General features: G+C 49.1%; 1 protein-coding gene across 3 annotated transcripts in view; it reads right to left on the bottom strand.

Annotated features, from left to right (window-relative positions):
- The window catches only part of LOC149349945 (unextended protein-like), a 26865-nt gene extending 3549 nt beyond the window's left edge, over nt 1-23316 (bottom strand). The window contains exon 1 of one of the 3 annotated variants that reach the window (XM_089578922.1): nt 23090-23316. In XM_089578922.1, coding sequence (XP_089435048.1) covers nt 23090-23271 — 182 coding nt within the window. In that variant the 5' untranslated portion in view covers nt 23272-23316. Of the gene's footprint in view, nt 1-1096; nt 1260-8200; nt 8376-23089 lie in introns of those variants that run through there. The other 2 variants (XM_089578921.1, XM_089578923.1) reach the window with 2 other exon arrangements.

Here is a 23316-nt window from a genome sequence, read left to right as displayed (position 1 = left end):
TAGTTTTTCTTTAGCTATTGCAGTAATTTTGGATGCATCTGAGTGTGCTCAACCTATTCATTGCAACAGTGAATAATGGAAGCGCCTTGAAGACTAAGAGGTATGCAAAGGCAAATGCGGCGCCAAGCGTGCATACTAATCGTATGACATTTCTTTTTTAAATGGATTTCTTGTTCCTGTATTCTCTTCACAGCGTTGATTTCTCGGCTTCCGAATTGCAGGCGTGCGAAAAAAAAACTGCCTCTCCGGAACCGAGAGTAGAGTAGGCATGAAATGTTTACGGGCATAACACATTGGTTGTAGATGGTACTAGTCAAAATCTTGAAATGGGTCTAGTGTTCAACACACCACACCACACCACACCACACCACACCACACCACACATACTGTGCACTGGTCCGTGTGGACGCAATCGTTTCCTGTGAGTGTCTGGGGAATCTATTCTGCCCTGCCTCGTCAGCTGTATCCGGTTTCTGTCAGGCTCCATTGCTCGGCTTAAGCAGCTGTGACGGTGGCGGCATTGAAATGCAGGACGGTGCAGAAGCGTACGCGGACACGACGAGTCGCAGGCCTGACAAGAATGTATATGCAGCGCATTAGAATACTCCGCGAGCGTGTATACATCTACCTGCCAAAGGGGGAAACGTCGTGAGCTGAAGGCCCAGCGGCCAGTCTTTTACATGCGTGAGTGTGGGACCGCGGCGCCATCCTTGGGGACGGCGCGGAAGCAGTTTTTCCGCCCAAAGCCCTTCTCGCCCTGGAACTCCCCTCTTGCTATAAGCGGCCCTCTCTATTAGAGAGTCTCGTTAAATCTCGTACGGTGCCCGGACGCTCTCGTTTCAACTCCCGGATGTGTGGAATTCAGTGTCCGGATGAGTGAAATTCAGTGCCCGGATGTTGGCTCTCGGTCTCGGCGTGACGTCACCAGACTGCCGACAACGGGAGCTAAAAGCATTTCGTTCCTAAAAAATTTGTGACATAAAGAGGAAGTTCACTCATATGCCACAAGTCCTGTTAGTTGGATGCATGGCAAAAATTCGAGACTGAAAAAGAAAGGAAGCAAGAAAAAAAGACCATTGATGGTGAGAATGCGCACATTGAGAGTTCGCAAATCACTGATACTTGTAAATGAATCGTGAATAGGCGCCGCACATATATCTGGGTCTGCGAAAGACAGGGAAAACAATATATATTGCGAAAGGTGCCTATACCAGTGAGAAGGGGCGCGTTGTCAAATGAGTAAAGCAACAGGAGAAAGAAGAATGCATAAAAAGCACACAACAGAGTAGAATCACAGACCTTGCGAAAACGAACATTGGCCAACTAAACTGGTTTTCAGAGCGTATGATCTGAACTGAAGCAGTAATCACGGTTATGATCATGATTTGATTTCCATAGCGCAAGGGCAGCTTTGGCTAAAGAGCGCCATGGTACAAAATGTCTTCGTCTGCACCAGGTGGGGTACGATGTTCAGATTGCCAAACAGTGCTGATGAAAGTGTGCTAAGTAGAAACTTGGCCTTGTTTACGCATCGTTCACAAAACAAGGCAGCAGCAGATAAGGGCCATAAATGAGACGTTGACAACAAGGTGTTGTTTTTCTTCATCTCTTCTCTGCCCCTTATCTGCTGCGGTTCTACTGTTTTGTTAACACTGACACAAGCCGCTTCATCCTTAAGCATGGCAGAAGCTTCAAAAGCTCTACTCCCCCGTTGACATCTGTACTTTATGATTGCGCGAATCTTGAGCAAAATAGGGGTGCGGGCGTATATGCCTAATGACTAGCCGTGTTGTGCGGTCTTCCTTAAGTTGGCAGCACACGCGGCTCTACGGCGAAGTTCTTGAAACTTTGGTCTTTCACTTTCATTTTATACGGGTTTATTTAAATCATACTAATTGCCAAACACTGTTCGGACCCATGCATGAACGCAAGTCTAGGGTACAAAAACGAGATGCATGCAGGCAGTGACGCAGCAGTTTTGTGAAATGAAAAATACAATACGGGCGAAAGACCACCAGAAAACATTTAAAAAATATAGAATATGCTTGCCATAGCACATACCATGCAACAAAATTCAATCAAGTACTAAAAACACACAAAATACTAAAATGGAAACGACACTCACACTGGTCAAATGACGTTCGTAAAGCATGTCTTTCTCTGGCGGTAAGCTATTCCAAATCTTGGTTGCTGCTAACTGTAACCACCATTTATCATATTACTATTATTTGATGGCAGATTAAAATTACCGTACGTGAGGCTTCCAGTTACTAGAGAAGACAGAAATAAAGATAAATTAAATGCATAATTATGTTTTACTGCACTATCTACATATACATCCAAATTTAATGCGCGCAAAATATAGAAAAGGTCGAACAGTGATTTGTAACAGTGGTCTACCTGGCTTGCCATGCTAGCTGAATGTTTTAATTCGAACTGCTCATTTCCGTACCTGGTCAGTAAATTCTGCACGACTCTATAATCTATAAATATGGCATACATATAACGTCAGTAAACTAATGTTATCGTTTTCAGCCTGTGACAGTACACTATATATAGTAGTTTAGAGGAAGGCACTATGAACTATTACGTATGTGCTTAAAAAGGATTGCCGCACGCTGAAAAAGATTGCATTAGTTTACTGATGTTTCAACTGGGGACCAGCCTTAATCAGAGAGATCAGTGATTGTTACACGCCACAGTTTAAAAGTACCTCAAAAGGAGGTGCTACAACGCTCTTCAGTTAGCACTAAAAAACTGGGAGGAGGAAGTGACATGGGGGGGGGGGGGGGGGGATGAATAAATGACTAAAAACGCGAACAGTTATAAAAGCTCCTAGCACTTGCACATAGAAACACGGACATATACGGATACAGACAGGTACACATAGACGCGCACAGAAAGTCACCATCCATAGACATGTCCATCAGTTATCGGTTCTGCGCATCAGATGCCCATTTCCTTGATTTCTTCTGCGTAGAATGTCACTGGCGGCGGCCGCGTTTCGATGGAGGCGAAACGCAAGAGGCGCCCGTGTGCTGTGCGATGTGAGTGCACGTTAAAGATCCCAAGGTGGTCGAAATTATTCCGGAGACCTGCACTACGGCACCTCTTTCTCTCTTTCTTCTTTCACTCCTCCCTTCCCTTACGGCGCGGTTCAGGTGTCCGCCGATATATGTGAGACAGATACTGCGCCATTTCCTTTCCTCAAAAACCAACCAAACCAATGTCACCGTGATGGAGGGATGGGCCCAGGGCCGCTGTGCGTGTTCGGTGGCTAGGCGGAGGGGTGACTCTCGCCTAAGGATTCGTGACGCCGGAGCCGGTACGAAGATAGGAGCCGCGGAAACGCTGCCTGCAGTCGGGGCGCTGTGCAGTGGAGGTCCTCTGTGGTGCGGTTTCCGACGGTCGGTTCCTGGGGATGGATAGAGTTGACCGATCCGCGGCCAAAGAAAACACCCCGCACAGCTCGGACACGTTCTTCTTCTACTTCTTCTCCTTAGTAAACATGTCCTCATCTTCACTCCTGCCCCCTCCTCTCCTCGCCCGCTCTGGTCTGCTATGCACATCATTACAATCATTAACTCCCTTTTGTTCCCTGACCCATTGCTTGCTGCGCCGTCCGCAATTCCATCTCGAGCCCTTCCGTTATCCTTCGAATTTCTGCCCATAAGTAAGCGCTGGCCAAATACAAATATATTAAATACATTCCCCTTGAGGCATATTGGTTAGCTGATATTCATGACCAGAATATAATAAAAAGTAGTAAAATTATGTATGAAAGCTGAACTAAAAGTAATAAAAGGGTGTGGTGACATCGCTCGCGCCACTTCCCGACGCCAGACTGTGATAATGCGGTACGCAGCTGATGACAAAGTACGTAGTTGCAGGAGCCGGTCTGTTGAAGACTGTAGCTTAAATATTCTTGATGCAAGTTATGTTTTGCTACATAGGCGATAACCAAGTTCTTATATGAATTGCTATTCAATGTTGTTGAGGTTGCATGTCTGCAGGACAGCGAACTCGGTATCACCTGCACTGCTAGCACTAAGCACGGTGACTAGTGCAGAGTTGCACGGATGCCGTGTTGCGTGCGTGCTTGGAGGGTTCGCACGCTCCCGTAAATTTTGTCCTTTGAGGCATGAAATAAGGCCAAAATACGGCTAAATGAATCAAGCGCTCTCGTTAGACTGCGTGCTACTAAGCATGGCAGGCACAAACTTCAATAAATAAAATATGAAAGGAAAGAAAAAAAAAGGCGTTTGAAACACGATTGCACGCGAAATTCATTCATTCATTCATTCATTTATTGATACTGTCAGCCTTTCTCAGGCTATTACAGGAGTGGAAAACCTAATAAATTCACATTCAAAACAAGGTACATTTCACAACTGCGATATCGACACAAAAACAAAGGAAAAATCAAACAGTAGACAAGAATAACGTATGCAAGTGCTGAGGCAAAACTATTACATTGTTGTACTACGGTCCAGGTAATGGTGTCTCCGCAAACCCCAGGATCAGCAAAATGGAGATAAAAGTAAGCTAACACATCGAGCTTGTGGAGGACACGTGTGAAGAGCAATTGTACTCTGTTGGTATCTTATCGCTCTGTCGAACAAAGCATGGTACGCTAAGGTGTGACCTTCTGATTTTATGCATACTGAAATAAGAGTTATCGGATGGGCGGGCCGCGATATCTCTTGCAGCTACAAACTAAAAATCGAGGGCAGGAGTCACAAAGGTCTTTATGTACAAGTGTGGTTTGCAACTGCCGCGATCGTGAGCTGGCCAGTCACGACAGAAAAGAGGCAATGCCCAAGGCGTCGAATGCTCAAAGACGAATATAACGTACGGAAGCTTTTTGTGCATAGTTGAACCTACTTATAACGAAGCGGTTTATAACGAAATAATGGATATAACGAAGGAATGGCGATTCCCATTAGAAGCTCGGTCAACACCTGGCTATAACGAATCTACTGCTGCGAATCTAAGTAATCGTCGGGCCCTTCTAGCTACAATGACGGGCATAGTTAAGCTACAAAACTACTTCTAGGCTCGTTCGTCGGCTCGTTCTGCAAGGTGCTTGTACCAACCGACCAGTTACGATGTAAGTGCTGTTCCCGGTTGCACAGCAGCCGGACCAAAGCATACCCAACAATTCTGGACAAAAGCATTTTTTAACGGGAAAGAGTTTACGAACAAAATTTTGTCATATATTGTAAGATGTCATTATAACAATCAATATATCCGACGCTTTTGCTATCGTCAAGAACATTCCCCTTTTGTTTTCTATGGCAGTCATAGCGGCTCGATGCGAGCGATGGAAAAACTTCAAAAGAAAGATTTGGCTACGCACCGGAGGAATCGACTCTCACCTTCAATATTTCCATAACAGTAGCTTGCAAGTTTTCAATATTCTAAATTTTTGTCCAAGAATGCAGGACATGGCCTACTATGTATTTTTGAAGGAAGGCGTGCGGATAGGTGGTTTGCGTCGTATTGAGGTTCAAAGTGCTCAAAATTATCCTCGAATATTGTGTGCATGACATCGCACTCTGACGCACGTTATCGCGGGGAAGCTTGGTCACGACACTACTCACGACAATTCGAACGTGATGCTCAACACAACTTTTCTGAAAATGTTTCTCACAGAGTAACAGCTGCATAGAGGGTAACGTCTCCTTTCCCAATTTTCCTTTCTTATTGTGGAAGCGTTTCAGGGTCAGCTGGCACAGTGAGCAAAAGAACTGGTTCTTTGTTTTAAGGACAATCGTTTCTTCTAAGCGGCTGGAAGCAAGACATCTTGCATTGTCACCTTAATCACAACAGTTTTTTTTTTTTCGGTTGTATCAGTACGTTTCTTTGCCTGCAATGCCTGCAGTTACTCTCACAACGACCTGCACAGATGTGGGAACACGCTCAGAAACAAAAAATTCGCCCATTCACTGGAAGATTTTCACACACGCAAATAGCAAAGGAAAATGCAACAAAGAGCTATGATTTCAGAGGAGCCAGCGCAGAAAAGGACAAAGGACAAGAAAGAAGATGGACGACACGGCCGCGGCGGTCGAATTTCGATGAAGGCGAATTTCTAGAGGTCCGTGTACTGTGCGATGTCAATGCACGTTAAAGAACCCTAAGTGGTCGAAATTTCCGGAGCCCTTCACTACGGCGTCCATCATAGCCTCAGTCGCTTTGGGTCGTTAAACCCCCATAAACCATAGTTAGGTATGAAATCTTGAGCCCTCCGTTCGAAGGTGACTATAACAGTTTTGCTGTTTTGCAGGACTCGGGCGACGCCCCTCATTGCCCCTTGATTTACGGCAAGTGTTGATTGATGCTGTGAGCGCTCGCAGTTGGTGGATCTGATCATGCAGAGTTTCTTTACCATATTAAACAAACGTTGCATATATGTTGCTAAAATGTTTAGTGGAAGTTACGAAATGTTACTGCAACATTTATTTGCAACGTTTCGTAGACGCCACAAAAAACGGAGATTAAGATAATGTAGTCACGTTTGAGCAGAATAATAAAGTAACATTGTTATAACATGTCATTGCTATCTGAGCATATGCAGAAAGTGTGAAGACGAGAGATACGATACGTTTCTCACCGCAGTTCACCAGCATGACACATTAAGTGTAAAATAGGCATATAAGACTTCAAGGTGCTTTAGGCAGACAGGAATAGGAAAAGGGTACACTAAACACTTAAAGAAACAGTAAAAACTTCTGCGGACTGAAGCCAGCAGAAAACACCTCGCAAGGATATAGGTGTGCGCATAGTCACAAGGGCCGCATCCGGAACCCCGTCTCTCTCAATGAAAAGCCGAGTATACCAGCGAGACAGAAATGGCACCTCACCAGCAACATCCAGACGCTCAAAAAGACACGTGCACCGCAAGAGACGCAGTGTTTGTACCGCTGGATGCATCGCCGGCGTCGGCTGGTTAAGCGCTTCAGAGAAACGACGGTTCTGTTGGACGTACCGCCTTTGCCCAAAGTAACCAAGCCGTGTGGGTAGGTTTCTTACCCGGGTAGTGGAGCACTTATGGCGCCCATAAGCACTAAGTCTGTGCCAGGCAAGCAGAACCCTTGTCTTCACCTTTCGAGAACTGTTGGTGTTTGGGGCTGCCCAATGGGCTCCACTATACGGCGGCTGAGAAGCAGGCCCTGTCGCCCGGTTACTTTTGACAAAGACGGTACATTACGGCTGCCACGACACGCCGGATGCTATACAGGCGATCCGGGTATCAAAACTGCGCTGTGCCATCCGCCTCATGCTGTTGGCTACTGCTGACGTAAACAGTGCGTGGTACACGGTTTCAGGTACACTACAATTCCGGCACCTGTTGAAAACGTGGGAAAGCAGCCCATTTTGCTAGACGGTACTACGTGGGAAGAATGCTGCAGTGACGATGCCGTTAACAGCCGCAAGCCTGTTCAGGGAATCATTCGTTTCCCGAGAAACGGTAATTTGTTGACGCAATTTTTCCTTCAGCTGACTGCTACTACCTCGCTATAGGCAAAACAAAATGAACAAGGGTCGAGGGGGAACCTCAGACCGCTAGGCAAATTATATATGACAGGACGTTATTCCTGACGGTCGAAGGTTTACTTGTGGCAGTCTAAATGCCAGGAACCGCTTCATGTCGGCAGTCACCTTATAAAAAGGAAGCAGCCTTTCCGACTTGCGTCCCAGAGGTCGGGCCGCACCAAAAGCACCGTGCGCCGAGCTCGCCAGTAAAGCAGCAGCGAACAACCTAGGTATGAGTCGTCACCAAAGAGAGCTACAGACGTGGCTAGTTGATTGTACATCTTGAAGGTATAAGGCAAGCTACACTGATGCACAAGAACGAACAAACGGCACTGACACAGAAACGAGACAGGCAACGTTGCGCGCTAACTGTCGCCTATTGTTTAGCGGCGTGGTTTCCCTCAGATACTGCAAGATACGTTATGCACACATTAGAGCCCAAGCAAAAAGATAATAGAACATGTCCTCCAAGTAAGACCAGTCGTGATCCCGACGTCGTTTGTAATCTCATCCTTACGGCTGTTCCCGTTAACAAACCTACTTCAGCTGGTGTCTGCCATCGAAGGAGCGCTTTGAGATCGGCAACGGAGCTCGGCCACAAAATGAAGTCAGTGATCGGAGCAGCCCGCTTCATGGCACGGAGTTGACTCGGTGGACTTACCCTTACTCGCAGACACGCGAGGGTTCCTTCCGCGAAGTCGGGGCTCTTTCACAAATCCGACGGTTTTCGTAACATCGCTCAACATTCGAGAGTGCCCCATTTATGCCTCGCTCGCCTATCTGCAGTCAACCGATAAGCTGACTGTCTGGTGCCCACGTCGTGGTCATTGAATGAGCCTGCAATCAAACGCGCGCATCAACGGCGCTGTATACTAAAGTGTTGGCACAGGTCGAGGAGTTTAGGACGGCCTGGTCTCCCCTCTTTTGTGCCCTGGTCACTTTCCTCGGTCGTGCATCACTGCCTCCCTCCCTCAGATAGGCGCATTTTGTTTCCCGTCACAATGTGCTGGCATGTGGCCCTTCGCGCTGTGCGATGACGTTGCGTCTGACCTAAGGACAGCCTCACAGCATTAGTCTGATTCGCAAAGCTGCTGCAAGTTGGAGGGTTAGCTATCGTCTTGCTGGTTGTTCCTAGAGATTGCGTCTAGAGAGCCGGTGGTAATCATAGTCAGCCTAACAACGTCCACTGCAATGCAGTGTCCTCTACTGCCGATCACCAGTTAGCTCGTTCCTGAGCCAATCACGGCCACCGTATACCTCCCAAATTCCTTAAACTCATCTCTCTATACCTGACTCGCTGCCCCCTGCTACGTTTTCTTTTTCCATTCCCCTGTTGCCGGAACAGAGCTTCAGTGATCTATCCCTCGCCTCTCCCCATACAGGTCAATTTCCTTCTTTTGGTTTCAGCTCGAATATCATCAACTTTTCAGGCGGGGCTATGAGATTAAGAACGCTGCTGGGACATAGTGGCGGCGTCTGGCGAGGGAAGAACTAATTAGAGATCAGTGGGGGGCGCACGCTTCAATAAGAAGGCGTGAAAGAGAACTGAAAGAAAAAGTATAAAGGCTTGTAGATATATGTCGAATGGAAGACTGCGGCTCATCTGCACAACCTTGTGACAAAGCGCGACAATTACGCCATGCTATATATAAGAGTCTCTCGCCGTAACGAACACCCTCTTTTCAAGGTCTGAAGCGACGGTCAAAGAAACGACAAAGAAAAAAAGAATACCGCGAAATGAATTAAAGAGGAATGAAAGAGAACATGTTTCCTCTTCTTGTTCTTCAGTCCTGTCCAAGTTCGCGGTTATTCCTCCTCTCCAACTTGTTTCCCACCTCGGCAAGGCATAAAGCGGACAGACGAAACCCACACAGAAGTGCTCAAGGGAGGGGATGAGAGACGCCGGCAAGATTTTTTGACGAAACATAGGTTTTGCAAGCCCGCCTGTTGTCGAAAACGGTGAAAGTTTTCCGGGTTTTGCAATATGCAGTAAGGGCAACTTGAGCTTAAGACTTAGATCTCATGCATGGAGTACCAATCCTCTCGTCAGGTATGTGAAGAGCGTGCATTTTAACCTGCCGAACAAAAAGTAAAAACCAGCTTCCCCCCCCCCCCCCCCCCAACAAAAGAAAAAAAAAGAAGCGATAATGCGAAAACGGATGACTTGTTCCCGGTCACGTGTGAAAAGTTCAAAGAGGGCCGAGCGCCCTCAATCGCTCCTATCGAACCCTAAAAAATAAAACTCGATGTTTCTGAGGCATTCTACTGTAAAAAGAATTTAAACAATTTAAAGTTCGTTATTTTAGCCCGATGGCCATTTTTCTTCCCACCGGGAATATTCACGGGCCAGCAAGTGGGCAAGAAAAATTAAGAATATCTTTAAAACACTGGCGAGACGCTTGGATGCCCGCGATGCTCATTACACACGCCGCAGCAATCTGGATATTAGTCGCTGCGCTTGCAGAAACAGACCACGCCCTGCAACGAAGGCCATATCTGGCAACTTACGACAAGGAGGCGCTATTCGTCACTGTTGCACGAAAAACTAATGGAGCGAGGGATTGGCATCGACCGAGAATTCTGTACAGCATTGTTGTGGCTTCTATATACTGCATAGCTAAATCTCACAAAGCGGTACTTGAAAATGACAACCTTATTGGCGTCAGTGTCTCGCCCCTCGTGACGCGCGAGAACGACTGTGACGTCATTAGGTTCTGAAAACGCCCTTAATTTCGCTGACACAAACAGCATGAGGTGGCTATCGCAAGCGCGCTGTGCCTGTTGCGTAAGCACGTACTGATAGCGCTTGCGAAATCCTCCTTGTCCCTGGCCCTCTGCCCCACTTTTGTGGGTGAGCATATGTCAGGGCGGCTGGGGTACGTTCTTCAGCAATTTTTTGCGACAAGTGGAGCACTTTCATCAGGATCTCCTATGGCAGCAGTGGGAAATACGCAGCCCACGTACCTCGCGTTAAACAGATATCGTTATTATTCAGGTCAGCAATTGCTAAGCAATCGCCGTCGCACGACGCTGTCTCGTAGCATCCCTTTATCGCATCCTCTTTAGTTTCACTCAAGCGTCAAGTCTTCTTAACCCTCTTACGAGCGTGGAAAGAGCTCAGTGAAGCGCTCTATCCCAGATGAAGGTGTGAGTCTTACTCGAAGGCAACGCTGCAGCCCTTGCAGAAATGTGGCCGTCGCATGTTTGTTTATTTAGCGGCCGCTGTTTCGCTTCCGCCTAAGGAAAGAAAACAGAAGAATACCAGCGCGTGAGAATGCGGTCGATTAGCATAACTGCGTCGTCAGTGGTCAGAAGCGCACGCTCTCATCGCGGCGTATCGCGTTTACAGGAAGTGCTCGGCTTTTAGGCGCGCCGCTCAGCCGTCCGTGCTTTCTCGGCACCTGCCGCGCTTCGCTTTCGCGTTTTCTGCGCTAGATGCGCTCGCGAGCACGCTATATTGTCGCGTTACGCCGCGCATGCGCAATTGCGGAAGCCCTCTTTGCGCTGAAACTAAACTAAGTTCAGCTCTTTGGTGTGCGCCTGAGCGATGAGATCAGTCCTTACTCATTACTTTGCTTCCGATATGACACCGCGTTCAGCCTCCGTCCGGCTAGCAACTCATTCGGCGACACTGTCTTGTTTTCTATCCAATGTCACGGACGAATTAAGGTTTAGCTCTGTATAATCTTCTTCCAAGAACGGCAAACTTAACTCGCGTTATAATTTGGTGTCGCACAGGCAGAGGCAAGTTTTCTGTTTCAGTTAACCATTCATCAGCAATCCAGCGACGAGCTGTCGGAGACCCCTTATACTCTCCGCAACTCTACTTTTGTCCACCTTCCCTGTCCTCATGTGGGCAGTCACAACAATGAATCGATCAAAGATTTATTCCCCAACTGCTCTCTCGTAACGTCGACTGGGACTAAGAAATCACTGTTTCAACCAACGGTATATATGAACAGAAAGAATAACACTTGCACGAATTAAATTGCTACACACCGGCTTTCTTTCAGCGAGTGTACTTTAAACGGGGCGACCTTGACGCCTTCAGAGAATTGCATCCAGTTTCGCTTGTGGTTCTCCTCCCAACCCTCTCAAAACAGCACACTGAGCCCGCTGAGAAAGCGAAAAAGCCCCAGCGACGACCGGTCAGGCGGGGCAGTTGAGGCAGTCGTCGGCCGATCGTTGGCTTTAAATAGAGAGCACAGCGCACATGTTCTTATAGACCTTTCCAGGAAACTTTCGTGGCCCGTGTTACTAGGGAAGTCGTCGCAGTTACGCCAGCCACGCCGTCTTCCCGCGCGCCTCTCCGTGCTGCCTGTAGTTCTCTGAAAGAGAGAGACGGAGGTGCAGAGTGCCTCCGCTTGCGCAGAGACACCAGGCAGCTGAGCAATGCGACCATCCGCCTCTGCATGTTTTCAGACTAAGGCGCCCGAGAACAGAAGACATACGGCACTAATGTCATGGGTCGGCGGGCAGAGGAGACGCTGACCGGACGCGACCTGTTCGCGTCCGTTGCACTAATCCGCTTAGAGGATCCCTGCTTGCGCTTCTTTCCTCACACACCGGCCGCGTCCGAAACTCCCTGCCAGGATGCGCCATTTTTCCCATGCCAAGGGCCCCTTTGGGTTCACTTCCAAGTATTGCTAGGGAGCGTAGGCGTTCCCGAAAGCATGCATTACAGACGACGCTCCCATTCGGTCCTTGTGTTGGGATTCATCTCCCATTTCCTCCAAATTCTTTTTTTTTTCTCTGTCGTAACGGAGGAAGTGAAATTGCGAGATTCTTAAAATAACCAAAAGAGCATGAAAGAGATTTACACGAAGGCACGCTCTTGAATTCTCGCTTTATTCGGGGTCTGCGTCCGCTGTTGGCCGCACTAGGGGCAGGACGGGACAGCCGGCCAAAATCCGGAAAAAAGACCCTGACCTCACACCGCCACGAGCGCGGAAAGCAAAGTGTTTTTGTGGTTCGTTTTCTTTTTTATTTTAAAAGCCTGCATTACCGTCCATGATGGAGAAGCGTGGCCCCCTTCTCTCCTGTCTGTACCGTCTGCCGGAGTAAGGCTGGAACCCCTTCCGGTGGGCACCACTCGTTCTCTGCAGCTCTCTACCGAGCTAAGAGACCGTATCTCGGGAAGACGAAGCATCGAGAACGACGCTCAAAAACAATCCACTAGAAATGAATAAAAAGAAACGCCATTAAAAACGGATAGCGTCTACTGATTTCTTTATGACGATAGTAACCAATGCTTTGGTATCACTAAAGTGCACCGAACATGTTTCGAATTGCGTGTTCTTAGCAATCGAGGCATGACAAATACTAAGCACCCCCGAAAGTACGGCTCCATGCTCGCAATGCGTCGGCACATGTGGACGTTCACGGCGTGGTTCTCATATAGGACAGTCCGAGAAAGCCATGCTGACCACGACAGGAACGTTGGCCACCACACGCTTGGTACCTTAATGGCTCGGGGTGTGTGTCACTCTATACAACTTCCTAAAAAGTTGGCGTTGCCGTCTCTCTTCGCCCTAACGTCGTTGACGTTCGCGTGCTACGGCATCAATCGCGGGGATGCCTTACTACATCATCGGACGACGTGTACTGAAGCGCGACACGCTGCCAACCGGAAGCATTTAGTGAGAGATCAGATGGTTTTCTCTCTCAGCCGTCCTTTCGCTTACCGACCTCGAGGCGCCGCAGCTGTGTACCGCCGGTGAAGTCACGTGACAGTGACGTAGTTTTCAGCGTGCCGAGAGGCCGCGATCGGTGGCGAGTGTCGCACTAACCGCTCTCGCTTCGAAATACTTCTTGAGGAGAGACGCTGAACAGGATGAGCTGGGATTATTCAGAAAACTTTAAGGTTAATTATGTTTTTCCTTTTCCTAAAATGAAGTAAATACAATAGTCTTCCTCAAATCTCTCTTCAAAAAGGGGCTCCGATAGAGTCATGCGCTGCCAGCTGCAATGCGGGTGCAGATGGATAATCGTAATCCCGGACTTACAGAATAGCAGAGGGTTCTGAGGCAAGACATGAGGCGGTAAACACCTGAGCTGTGGCGCTGGGGAATTTCTATGTCAAAGCATGACAACGCACTCGCTCGCACGACATAACAAACTCCTTTGTTCTTTCAGTTCCCGAAATACCGATGAGCATTAAGCTTAGTGAGGGGCTGTGCGCAGCAGATTAGGCGTCAGCTTTACATACACCATTGAAGCTCCGACTGAAGGATGTTCGTTCTCAGAAAAGAGCCTTTAGCGATGTACCGTAATTAGGATGCCACTTTGAAGCCTATAGTGGCCATACCTGTCAGTAGTAACTAGTTCGCAAACTATTGGCACATTTTCATCTTTCTGACCACGCCTCGAGAAACAAATGCGCGCCATCATAGGCAATAAGAAGTGGGATATTAAGTGATGTTGTTATATGTGGCTTGAGTGCAAAAAATGCGTCTCATGAGAAGAAAAAAAAAACTGAACTATCCGCATGGTCACCACCTGTGGCGCGAATTTCAGCGACATCTGTTGATGGGAGAGTACACTGAGACACAACCCTTATAGCCTGAGTTGCTTCGAGACGTTAAACCCCAATAAACGAAACCAAACCAAAACACTGACTTCACACGAGTGACAGCTCGTGCTGCCGTCTTCCTCGGTGCAAACGCCGCATCAATTTCATGCGTATTTTGCCGAACACGCAGCACACTCTCTCAAGTTCCTGGTCCCGGCGGCTAGCTTTTCTAGTTCGGCTGTCCTCACAAGCTACGGCTTACTCATCTTGCCTGGGCAGCTGTGGTGGCGGGAACTGAGTTGCCGCACAACACCACCATCCCGGCCATACCCAGCGTTTGCCGGCACTCGCATATCGCGCGCACATCATCGAAGCGAGGAGGTGAAGCGCGCCCATATTAACGCGCACACCCGAGTACGCCCTCTCTCTCCTTTGTTCGTCTTCGGGCTTTGCCCTTGCCCCGCCGCTCTCGCAGCATGCTCGTGCGCACGCGCAGACGCGCACACGCGCGCGCGCGCTGCGTAGTTGCCAGAGCCAACTAGCTTTTTTCGGCGCAGACGCCTCCTCAAGTTCCATGTGCACACTCACCGCCGGTGGGGTTGTTTTCCCTTCTTCCCCTTCGCCCTGTCGACCATAACGCTGACCTACACGATCACCATCTTGAGAGTTCAGGCATTTGCACCTGTCGTTGTAAAAATGTTTGGCGCGGACTACATCCTAATTAGAGAAGTTGTTATTGGTGTCCTTAACCCCGGTTAAGATGCCAGAAAGAGAAACCATAGTGCGCTTATGCCAGCCTACGGGCTCTACTTGGCCTGGAACAGCTGAATACGCAATAAAATGGCATAAGATAGCACGCGTAGCGCAAAACGCCCACCTACAAGCGGCGCATCATACATGATCTTCGTGATGATTATTCATGAAGGTTGCTAAGCAAGGATGCTTTAAGTAAACATAAGGAGCAAAACCAAACATGGAGCGTTCCTGGTGATGGCCGTAAAACTGCGAATGGAGCATCAAATTCTAAGCAAAATTCCATTTGGAATTTCTGCACTGAAGTCAACGCAAAAATTTTAAAAGGAAAGCGAGATAGTAAGGGCTACGAAACAACTTTGCGGTTCTTTATGTGTTAGCTGTGTTAGTGTTACTTAAACACCTATGCTCATGGAGCAGCACTGGGCGTCGCAGTACTGCCATCTTTGAGGTGAGCTACGCAGCGTAGAAATCCAACAGCACGAATACGCCCACGACAAACAACTCCTGTACAGAGAGGTGTGATATTACGCGAAAACGCCGCGTTCCAAGAGTGCGACGGACACACTTCCCGGCGTCTGGCTCCGCATTGTTTTCTGGAACACGAGGAGCTTCGCGCGTGGCAGCTCGCGCTCTGAAGGAAGTTGCCTTGAATCCGGCAGACACCGGTCTTGGCTGGCTAGAGTCACCACCGATCTCTCGTGCACTCGGATTGTACGCGATCAGTAGCAGCCTGCCATACAAGGAAAGAGAAGACGTATCGACTCGTATCGCAGGATATCTCGCGAGACGAGAGTCACGTCACGGCGCGACGCGACAAACAAAAGCCAGCGGAGAGCTAAAAGTAGCAACAACAGTGGCGACGTCGAGTGGCACAGAGCGGGGCGTTTCCGTTACTGCGAGATTTGAGGCGACATTGTTGCATCGCGCTGCATTGTCGGGAGTACACACCTGTACACATCCGCCGTGAAGGCCTGCAGCAGACACAAGTGACGGGTCGCTCTGTTTGCTAAAACGGGAAAAACACTGCACCTTTCAAATAGAAGACATGTGCGCTCCGATGCGGCCGCAAGTAACATGTCAATGATAGTTTGGCTTGGTTTGGTTTATGGGGTTTAACGTCCCAAAGTGACTCACGCTAAGAGGGACGCCGTAGTGAAGGGCTCCGGAAATTTCGACCACCGAGGGTTCTTCAACACCCACTGACATCGCACAGTACATGGGCCTCTAGAATTACGCCTCCATCGAAATTCGACCGCCGCGGCCGGGATCGAACTCGCGTCTTTCGGGCCAGCAGCCGAGCGTCGTAACCATTGAGCCACCGCGGCAGCCCACCATGTCAAGAGCGGAGCTCCACTTGCTCAGCGCTTCTAAGGACCATAAGAGGTCATCGGCAGCCCGTAAGGAGCAAACACCTTCTTGCTTCTTCACAACACCCCTTTGGCTATTAAAGTGCCGAAGCTTCAGCGCTCGCACGTATCTGTGGTGTCGCTGCGCCTGTTGCATAGAAGTATATGAAGCATCAGCCCTTGCAAACATCTTTACAAAATGGCTCACGAACTCAAGCGTAACGGAGGTGCAGAATAATGTTAAAATGAAGAAAACTGTACGTAAGGCAGGCTGGGTGAGTTTCGCAGCGATCTTAGTCATGAAATAATGGGTGATACGCAATCACATTTGAGATCCCAAACTGATCCTGAATAAGCGCTCTTATAAGTGCGCATTCAAAATGCGCAGAGAGTATTATAGAGCGCTTCAAACGCGCCAACATCTAATATCCAATATCTATCCCCAGCACGCAGCTGCGCAGTGGTAAAAATAGTAAACATTCAAAAACGCTCCAGTTTTGGGCGCACTTATCAAAATTGCCGAAAAAAATGGGAGCATAAAGGGAAATTCAGCTGCAAACCGACAATATATCAACACGCGCCATACAAATCAGTGGCCACACGAAACCATTTCCCTGTCGGAAGCCTCCGTGCTGAACTTTCCTCTTAAGTACGGCAAGACCACGTGCTGGGCAAGCGCTTGGCTTCCAGGATACGAAGGTCTTTCCTGCCGTCTCTCAGCCCAATTTCATCTTCACAACACTGTTTCTGTATTCATCTCTCCTCAGTGTCTTTTATTTATTTGGAGATTCTGCGGGGCAAATTCGAGCTCAAGTAGAGGTGGCTGCGAGTAAAATATAAAAAGCTAGCAGCCATCGTGTACTATATGTCGGATACAACTCAAGAAAGAAGCTGCAAATGGCCCTCAAAGGAGGCCCTCCAGCCAATGGCGTCGACCGATTGTCATGACACCGTGGTTAATCCGGTTAATTTACCTTTAATCGCCTTGAAGCTGCCCCTTTGAGGGGCATTCACCGCTTTGTTTCTTGAGTTGTATCTGACTATAGTTCCCATTCTTTCCTCCCAGTGACTGTATCAGAGCTGCCACATAGTAGCACTGAGGCGAAACACCGCGATCAACAAGACTCTGCCATCCGGTGTAGTCGCCGCCGCGTCATCAGAGCCGCCGACTTCCTGCGCAGTGGCTGGGACTCAAGAGAGGCATCATGGCGGCATCGCAAGCAGCCATAGGACATGACAGGCTTGGAGGAAAAAAAACTGACGAGGGCCCGTCCGACGACAGCCTTGAAGCCAGTGACAAAAAGTAAAAATATAGCAAAAATGAAAAAGTCGGTTCCCCCTCCCCCCTTCCCGTAATGACACCACGTGATAGTGTGCGGTGATGTCTAGCTCCGCTGCGCGCGCGCATGCGCAGACTAGCGCAGCATACCGACTGTAGATCATGGAGGAAAAAAAAAACTAAGAGGGAGTGTGACGTCTTAATCTTGAAGCCTAGTCATAAAAAATATAATGGAAAGCATATGGGAAATAGGCCCTCACGTGACAAAGCAACGGTAGTTCTTAGCCGGATTTCGGTTTCGGTTTCGCTTTTTCGTTGTGGCGCTGCGCTTCTGCGCTACATCGGAGCAAGGACGTCCACTAAAAAGCACTGCTGGTTGGCAGTCTGGTAACTGTGGAGGGCCTATTTCCCAAGAGTCAGTGCGCAAAAGGGCCCTCGGCAGCGGCGTCAGAGGAGGATGGCTTGCAGAGGCTGAGCGCGTGAAGTCACGCTCCCTCCTAGTTTTTTGAAGCGAAAAGCTTCACTAGGCTCGTCAACACCGCGCTTCGCGTGAGCCACCCTGGGGCCGCCGCGGCGCGCCCTTCTTTTCCTCCATGCTGCAGATCAACCTCCTTGCTGTAGACGCCCGCGCCACGGGCCTCGCAGACGCGCGCACTAAAACGTACCAGAACCAAAACATGGAACTGAATGGGAGAGCGAAAAACGGGGGAGGGAGCGGCTTCACGAGCATTTGGCTTGCGAAGGCTGGCCGCTTGTCGTTGCGCTCCCTCCTCAGCTTTTTTTTTTCCTCCATGATGACAGGAGAGCGCACTAACGAGACATTCAGAGCAAGGAAGAAGGGTTCTCCGCCAGCTGTCGCTGTGACATCGGTTCGAGCTGCGCGATATGGTTTGTCTTCTGTGAGCAATAAAAGGGCGCATCCGTGCTCAGGTGAACCCATTATATGCGTTGCCTTACGACTGTATGCTCTGATGAGTAGGTGTGCCACTAGAAAGGAACAGCAAAAATTAAAAAAATAAATAAATGGGAAATTAAAAATAAAAAACAATGCATTTGCATTCAAAGCACGTAAGCAGTCTTAAGTGCATTCCGTCATTTTTTGTCAAAAGCATGAGCTCTCACATTACGCCGTGCCGAGTAGCTCACATGCGCGGTGCCCTAACTGATGTTGCCGACGGAGCCTCCCATCCCGCTTCTGAAGACCAGGGGCACGCCAGGCTAATCCCCTCACCGGCAGCCGCTCCCCGGCCGAGCGTAAATCCCAAAACACGCGGCGTAACGATCGAATGCGCGATGCGCGCGATATGAAGCAATAATCACCTTAGCAGTGGCGCGCCGAATGAGATATCATTTCAACGAAGCGAACAACCAATGAGCCCGAGTGACCAGAGCCGCGGTCTCAGTGGAGCGTGTACGTGTATCTGAGGGAGGCCTGTAACGACATCGGCAGAAGCGCTCCGTTCACAGACGGAGCCAGGCTAATTTGCTATTCAAATTTGTCAAATCAGTGCCGCTTTCCCTCCACCCCTCTGTGTCGTTGGCGCGCTAACGACTCCGTCGGCGGAGAGTCGCGGTCGGGCTCGGACCGCCAGCGGGCCGAAGCGGGCCGCTGGGCGAATAAAAAGTGCTGTTCACGGGAGCTCGCGAAGCACGCGGCCGCTTCCACAGCGAAGCCAATGTTTCCACGTATTTCATTTATTTTTTGGTCGCTGTGCATCGACAGCCGCGCAGAGCCATCGTGCCGCGCGAGCTGATAATGGGACGTTGTGCTCTTCCATCGGGACCGCGCGTTCTATTCCGGGCGTTTCATTAGGCTCCGAGGGTGAACAGTGGCGAAGCTGCCAACGATGGTCGCCCCGCCGCTTCATCAATCACGGCGAGAATCCGCTGCCGAAAGACGCTGCCGCGCGTGGGTCACTCCTAATCGCGCCCGACTACGCCGCGTTAATTCTGCGACGACGAGACGCGCGTGGCGTGCCCGTCGCGTTCCGACGGCTGAGTACGGCAGTCGGGCGGCGGCACAGAAACTTGTCGAGCAGTCAGGGGGCGCCCTATTCCCTTTCCTCAGCGCAACTTAGCCATTTCGGGAACGACGGCTGAAGTTCACGCGGAGGGGGCTCGCTTCGGTTGCGAGAGATGGCCACAGTGTGCAGGATGATTCGCGCATAGACAGCCTCACAAAGACGAGTCCGACGTTACGGTCTGTGTGCTGGCAGCAAAACGTTCATATTTTTTTTCAAGTCAAATCTTTATTTTAGAAGTAGTTAAGTACATTGCACTGAGCATGCAGGCAGAATCCATGAACTCGCGCAATAGTACTGGAGCAAGAAGATAGTGCAAAGTGTCACCCAGTTGGGCACGGAAGAGTATGACGAAAAGGAAGGTGAAACAGGAAGTCGGAAAAGCGAGAGCTTCGGTAGAATGCATGGATTTCTACAGGAGCTCCCGTGAGGAGAAGGCGAGAGGAGAGGCGCGGTAACTTTCGCGCGATGCGCAAACTTAGGGCACTCGAGCTCGGGTGAGCTGCCAATCAACAGTACTCGGGAACGACGTAAAGGGTTCGAAACCTACAACTACAAAAAACGTGAGATTTGGACGTTTCCTTAAAATTACAATTACTGCTCAAGCATTAGTGGTAAGCTCGCCTGACTAGGGTGCTATAGCTTTAAGGTGAAGGAAGACGTTCGCAACCTCGTCTCCCGGGCATATATCTATTGCCCTGATAGCTTTCACAGTCGGTCCCCAATTGCCGGCGTTCCCAGAATTCGAATGCACTAAGGACGGAGACTTGTACGAAGGCCGGAACAGGCACGGACTTTGTAACATAAGTGGTATGAACGACGAATAAATGGACTGAAACGTCAAATTGCGCATCCGTAGCTAGCGCTCATCATCCGCATTGCCCCTCGTGAAATCGCCACTCGGAGTAGTTTCCCTGTCGTGTAATTATTCCCGAGGTGTTTAAAGTTTGATGCGAAAGTAAAGTTAAATTTGGTTGTTGGATCCAGCGTAGCGTTGCCTTTCGTGTCGCTTGTCATCATCGACATCAGTAAAGCCACGCCCATTGCGAGACAAACGCATCACCCACTGAGCTCAAATAAACCTATAGTCATGCGCCAGCAGCCAACCCCTCTGTACCTTCGAATTCCCCACTGCCATCTCCCCACCCGAGCCTCTGCCAACCACAGCTTCATTCCTTTCTTACCTCTAAACGACCACCGGTGGTTATCTGTTCTCCCCATTAAAGCTCCTGTTAAGCCCATGCACGTATACTTCTGAATTTGGCACCGTTAACGTTTACGCGACTTTTTTTTTCTCTTCTCCACCCTGCTCTCTTTCTGCCCCTTAACTCACGTTACATGCACCCGTACTTAAAAATTCACGGGCACTTTGACGATCTAAAGTGCGCGAGGCGAAAGCCTTTCCAAGCACACACGAGGCGGCTATGGGGGCGACTTGGATTGGCTCGTCATGACTAATTATTCGTGACCCATGACTAACTAGTCATGATTGGTTAAGGACTAACTATTCATGACTAATTAGTTGATGACCATTTAATTAATAGTTAATCATGACTAATTAGTTGATTACTAAACAGTCATTATTAGTTAATTGCTAACTAGTCATGATTGATTAATAACTAGTCATGACTGGTTAATGACTAAGTAGTCATGACTAACCAATCGTGACTAGCTAGTCATGAGTAATTAGTCGATGACTAACTAGTCATTATTGGTTAATGACCAACTAGTCATGACTAATTGATGACTGGTTAATGACTAGTTAGTCATGACTTGTGAATAGTAATGCCTAGTATGACTTTCACTTCACATGTAACGGACGGACGGAAAGAGTATAAGTCATTAAAGGCATTCGCCTTATAATTCACAAGTAACGCCTGATTTCGGAGTATTTGGTAATAAGGGAGGAGCTACTCATAAGCATCCGCCCAAACGCAGCCATACGGCTACTAGGAAAGGCTTCCACGGAAACTTCGTAGCTGGAGAAAAATTCGTCCTGGTGAGGGGCTCGAAACGATGACCACCGCCTCACCGGGGCAGTTGTAAGCGGGCACGATGGTGCCACCTCAAGTTGTTGATCGATTCGCTCTCGCCTCCATATGCTGGCCGTCCCGGTTAGCTCAGTTGGTAGAGCGACTGCCTCGAACCCCGGACTAAGACGACTTTTACTTCAAATACAAAGTTCCTGTGAAAGCTGTCTAACCTTCCTCTGCAGTCGTATGGATGTGCTTGGGCATGTGCTAATGAATAATTCCTCCCTGATTACACATCTACTCCACCTGGATTCCCCTCAATATTGGACTTGCAGAGTATATTATCTGCAGCCCGAGTCTTCCGCTCCAAGCAGATATTATTCCTACGAAATGTCTGTTCGCCTAGTGCAGTGAACTGAAAGGTTTAAAGAGGGCTGCTTACTGATCAGTCGTTGACCACTTGCCTATCTCTGGGGTAACTGGTAAGTGCGTATTCTCTTTTGTATGAGGGCTTATCTCCAGCCTCCGTAACGTCGCTCAGTTGACATCCCTGCCGGATAATGGAATAAGAGAAGGAAAGGGGAGGGCGCCAATAACAGTCTCCCGGTGCAGTTCAATTCATCTCATCTTTTTTTGCTTTTATATGCAGGTAAAAGTGCAGTTCTGATGTCACTACCAGCCATCAGGACACGCAACTCCCGTAGAAAACCGTGACGGGTCAAGGGTACTCTTTAAAACTAACAGAAATCAACTAAGCTGCACGAATTTCTTTTTTCTTTACTGTTTCTCAGTTGCGTAGGCTTTAGTTTTAATGCACTGACTGATCAATCGACAATTTCCTTCTCTAAGGCGTAAATATAACCAGAATTGTTCAATATAAAGAAAGCAGAGACGCAATAAAACGATGTCACAAAAAAAGGAAGTTTGTTCAGAACTGATAGGTAGGCCGAAGGTGGAACGTAAACGCACTTGGAAGGGTTTCAGGTTTCTTTTTTTTTTTTTTGCTGCATGGTTTAACGCAAAGCTCTCCTGAATACAAACTACGTTCTTAACCACATAAAGGTATGTACAATATGATCACTAAGCCTTCAAATATCGCTTATTAACCCCATAACCCGAGCAAAACACATGCTTATCGCTTGTGCGATCTTGAATTCGTCTTTCCTTTTGCCCGAAATAGTTTTCAGGAAACCCGGCGCTGCGGATACGTGGACCGAGATCACGGCTCTATGGAGCTCGGCGAGTGTGTATACGCTGCGCCACATGTTCCCGCCGGTTGCGTATGTTCGCAGTTGCTGGCACCAGCGCCGCAGTTGGAATCGCGCATTCGTGATCCTGTCTCGACACGATAGCGCCGTCCGTGCTACAGCAACACTTTTAAGCAAGAGTTGCTGTACCGAGGAAGCCGCAGTGACTGACACCGCTTCCTTTCACGACTCCGTCTCAGGACTACAGGCTTTAATGTGGCCAGGTAGACAACGACAGCCCGTCAAGAAAGCAGCCCAGTCTGCCGATGACAGGTGCTCCTGGTGACGGGCTTCCGCGCACTAAGCACGCGCCGGCCCATGCATGCCGCGGGCGCGATGCGTGAAGAATCACGGAGACGCTCTGGGAGAAGGATGGCAAGAGGAACAGTTGGCCCTACACGCGGAAAGCCCGATTACCTGCAATAACCAAGGCTGAGGCGTGGTCGCCAATGCACGACCAGGCTGCGCGGTCTAGTTGACGTCGGCTGGTCCTCATCGCTGTCGGCGTCGCGCTGCGGGTCCTCTTGGGGTCCCAAGCAGAGAGCAGGGGCCGAAACCTCGCTACCTTCCCCACTGGCACCGGAGCACACGCTTACCATATCCGAGTCGCAGGTTATCTCTCGTGTCGCACGTCTTCTCGCGCT

The sequence above is a fragment of the Amblyomma mixtum genome, chromosome 3 (genome assembly GCF_055824585.1).
Source record: "Amblyomma mixtum isolate Tamu chromosome 3, ASM5582458v1, whole genome shotgun sequence".
Classification (NCBI taxonomy): domain Eukaryota; kingdom Metazoa; phylum Arthropoda; class Arachnida; order Ixodida; family Ixodidae; genus Amblyomma; species Amblyomma mixtum.
The sequence above is the reverse complement of the archived record's forward strand: the minus strand, read 5'-3'. Positions and strand labels throughout refer to the sequence as shown.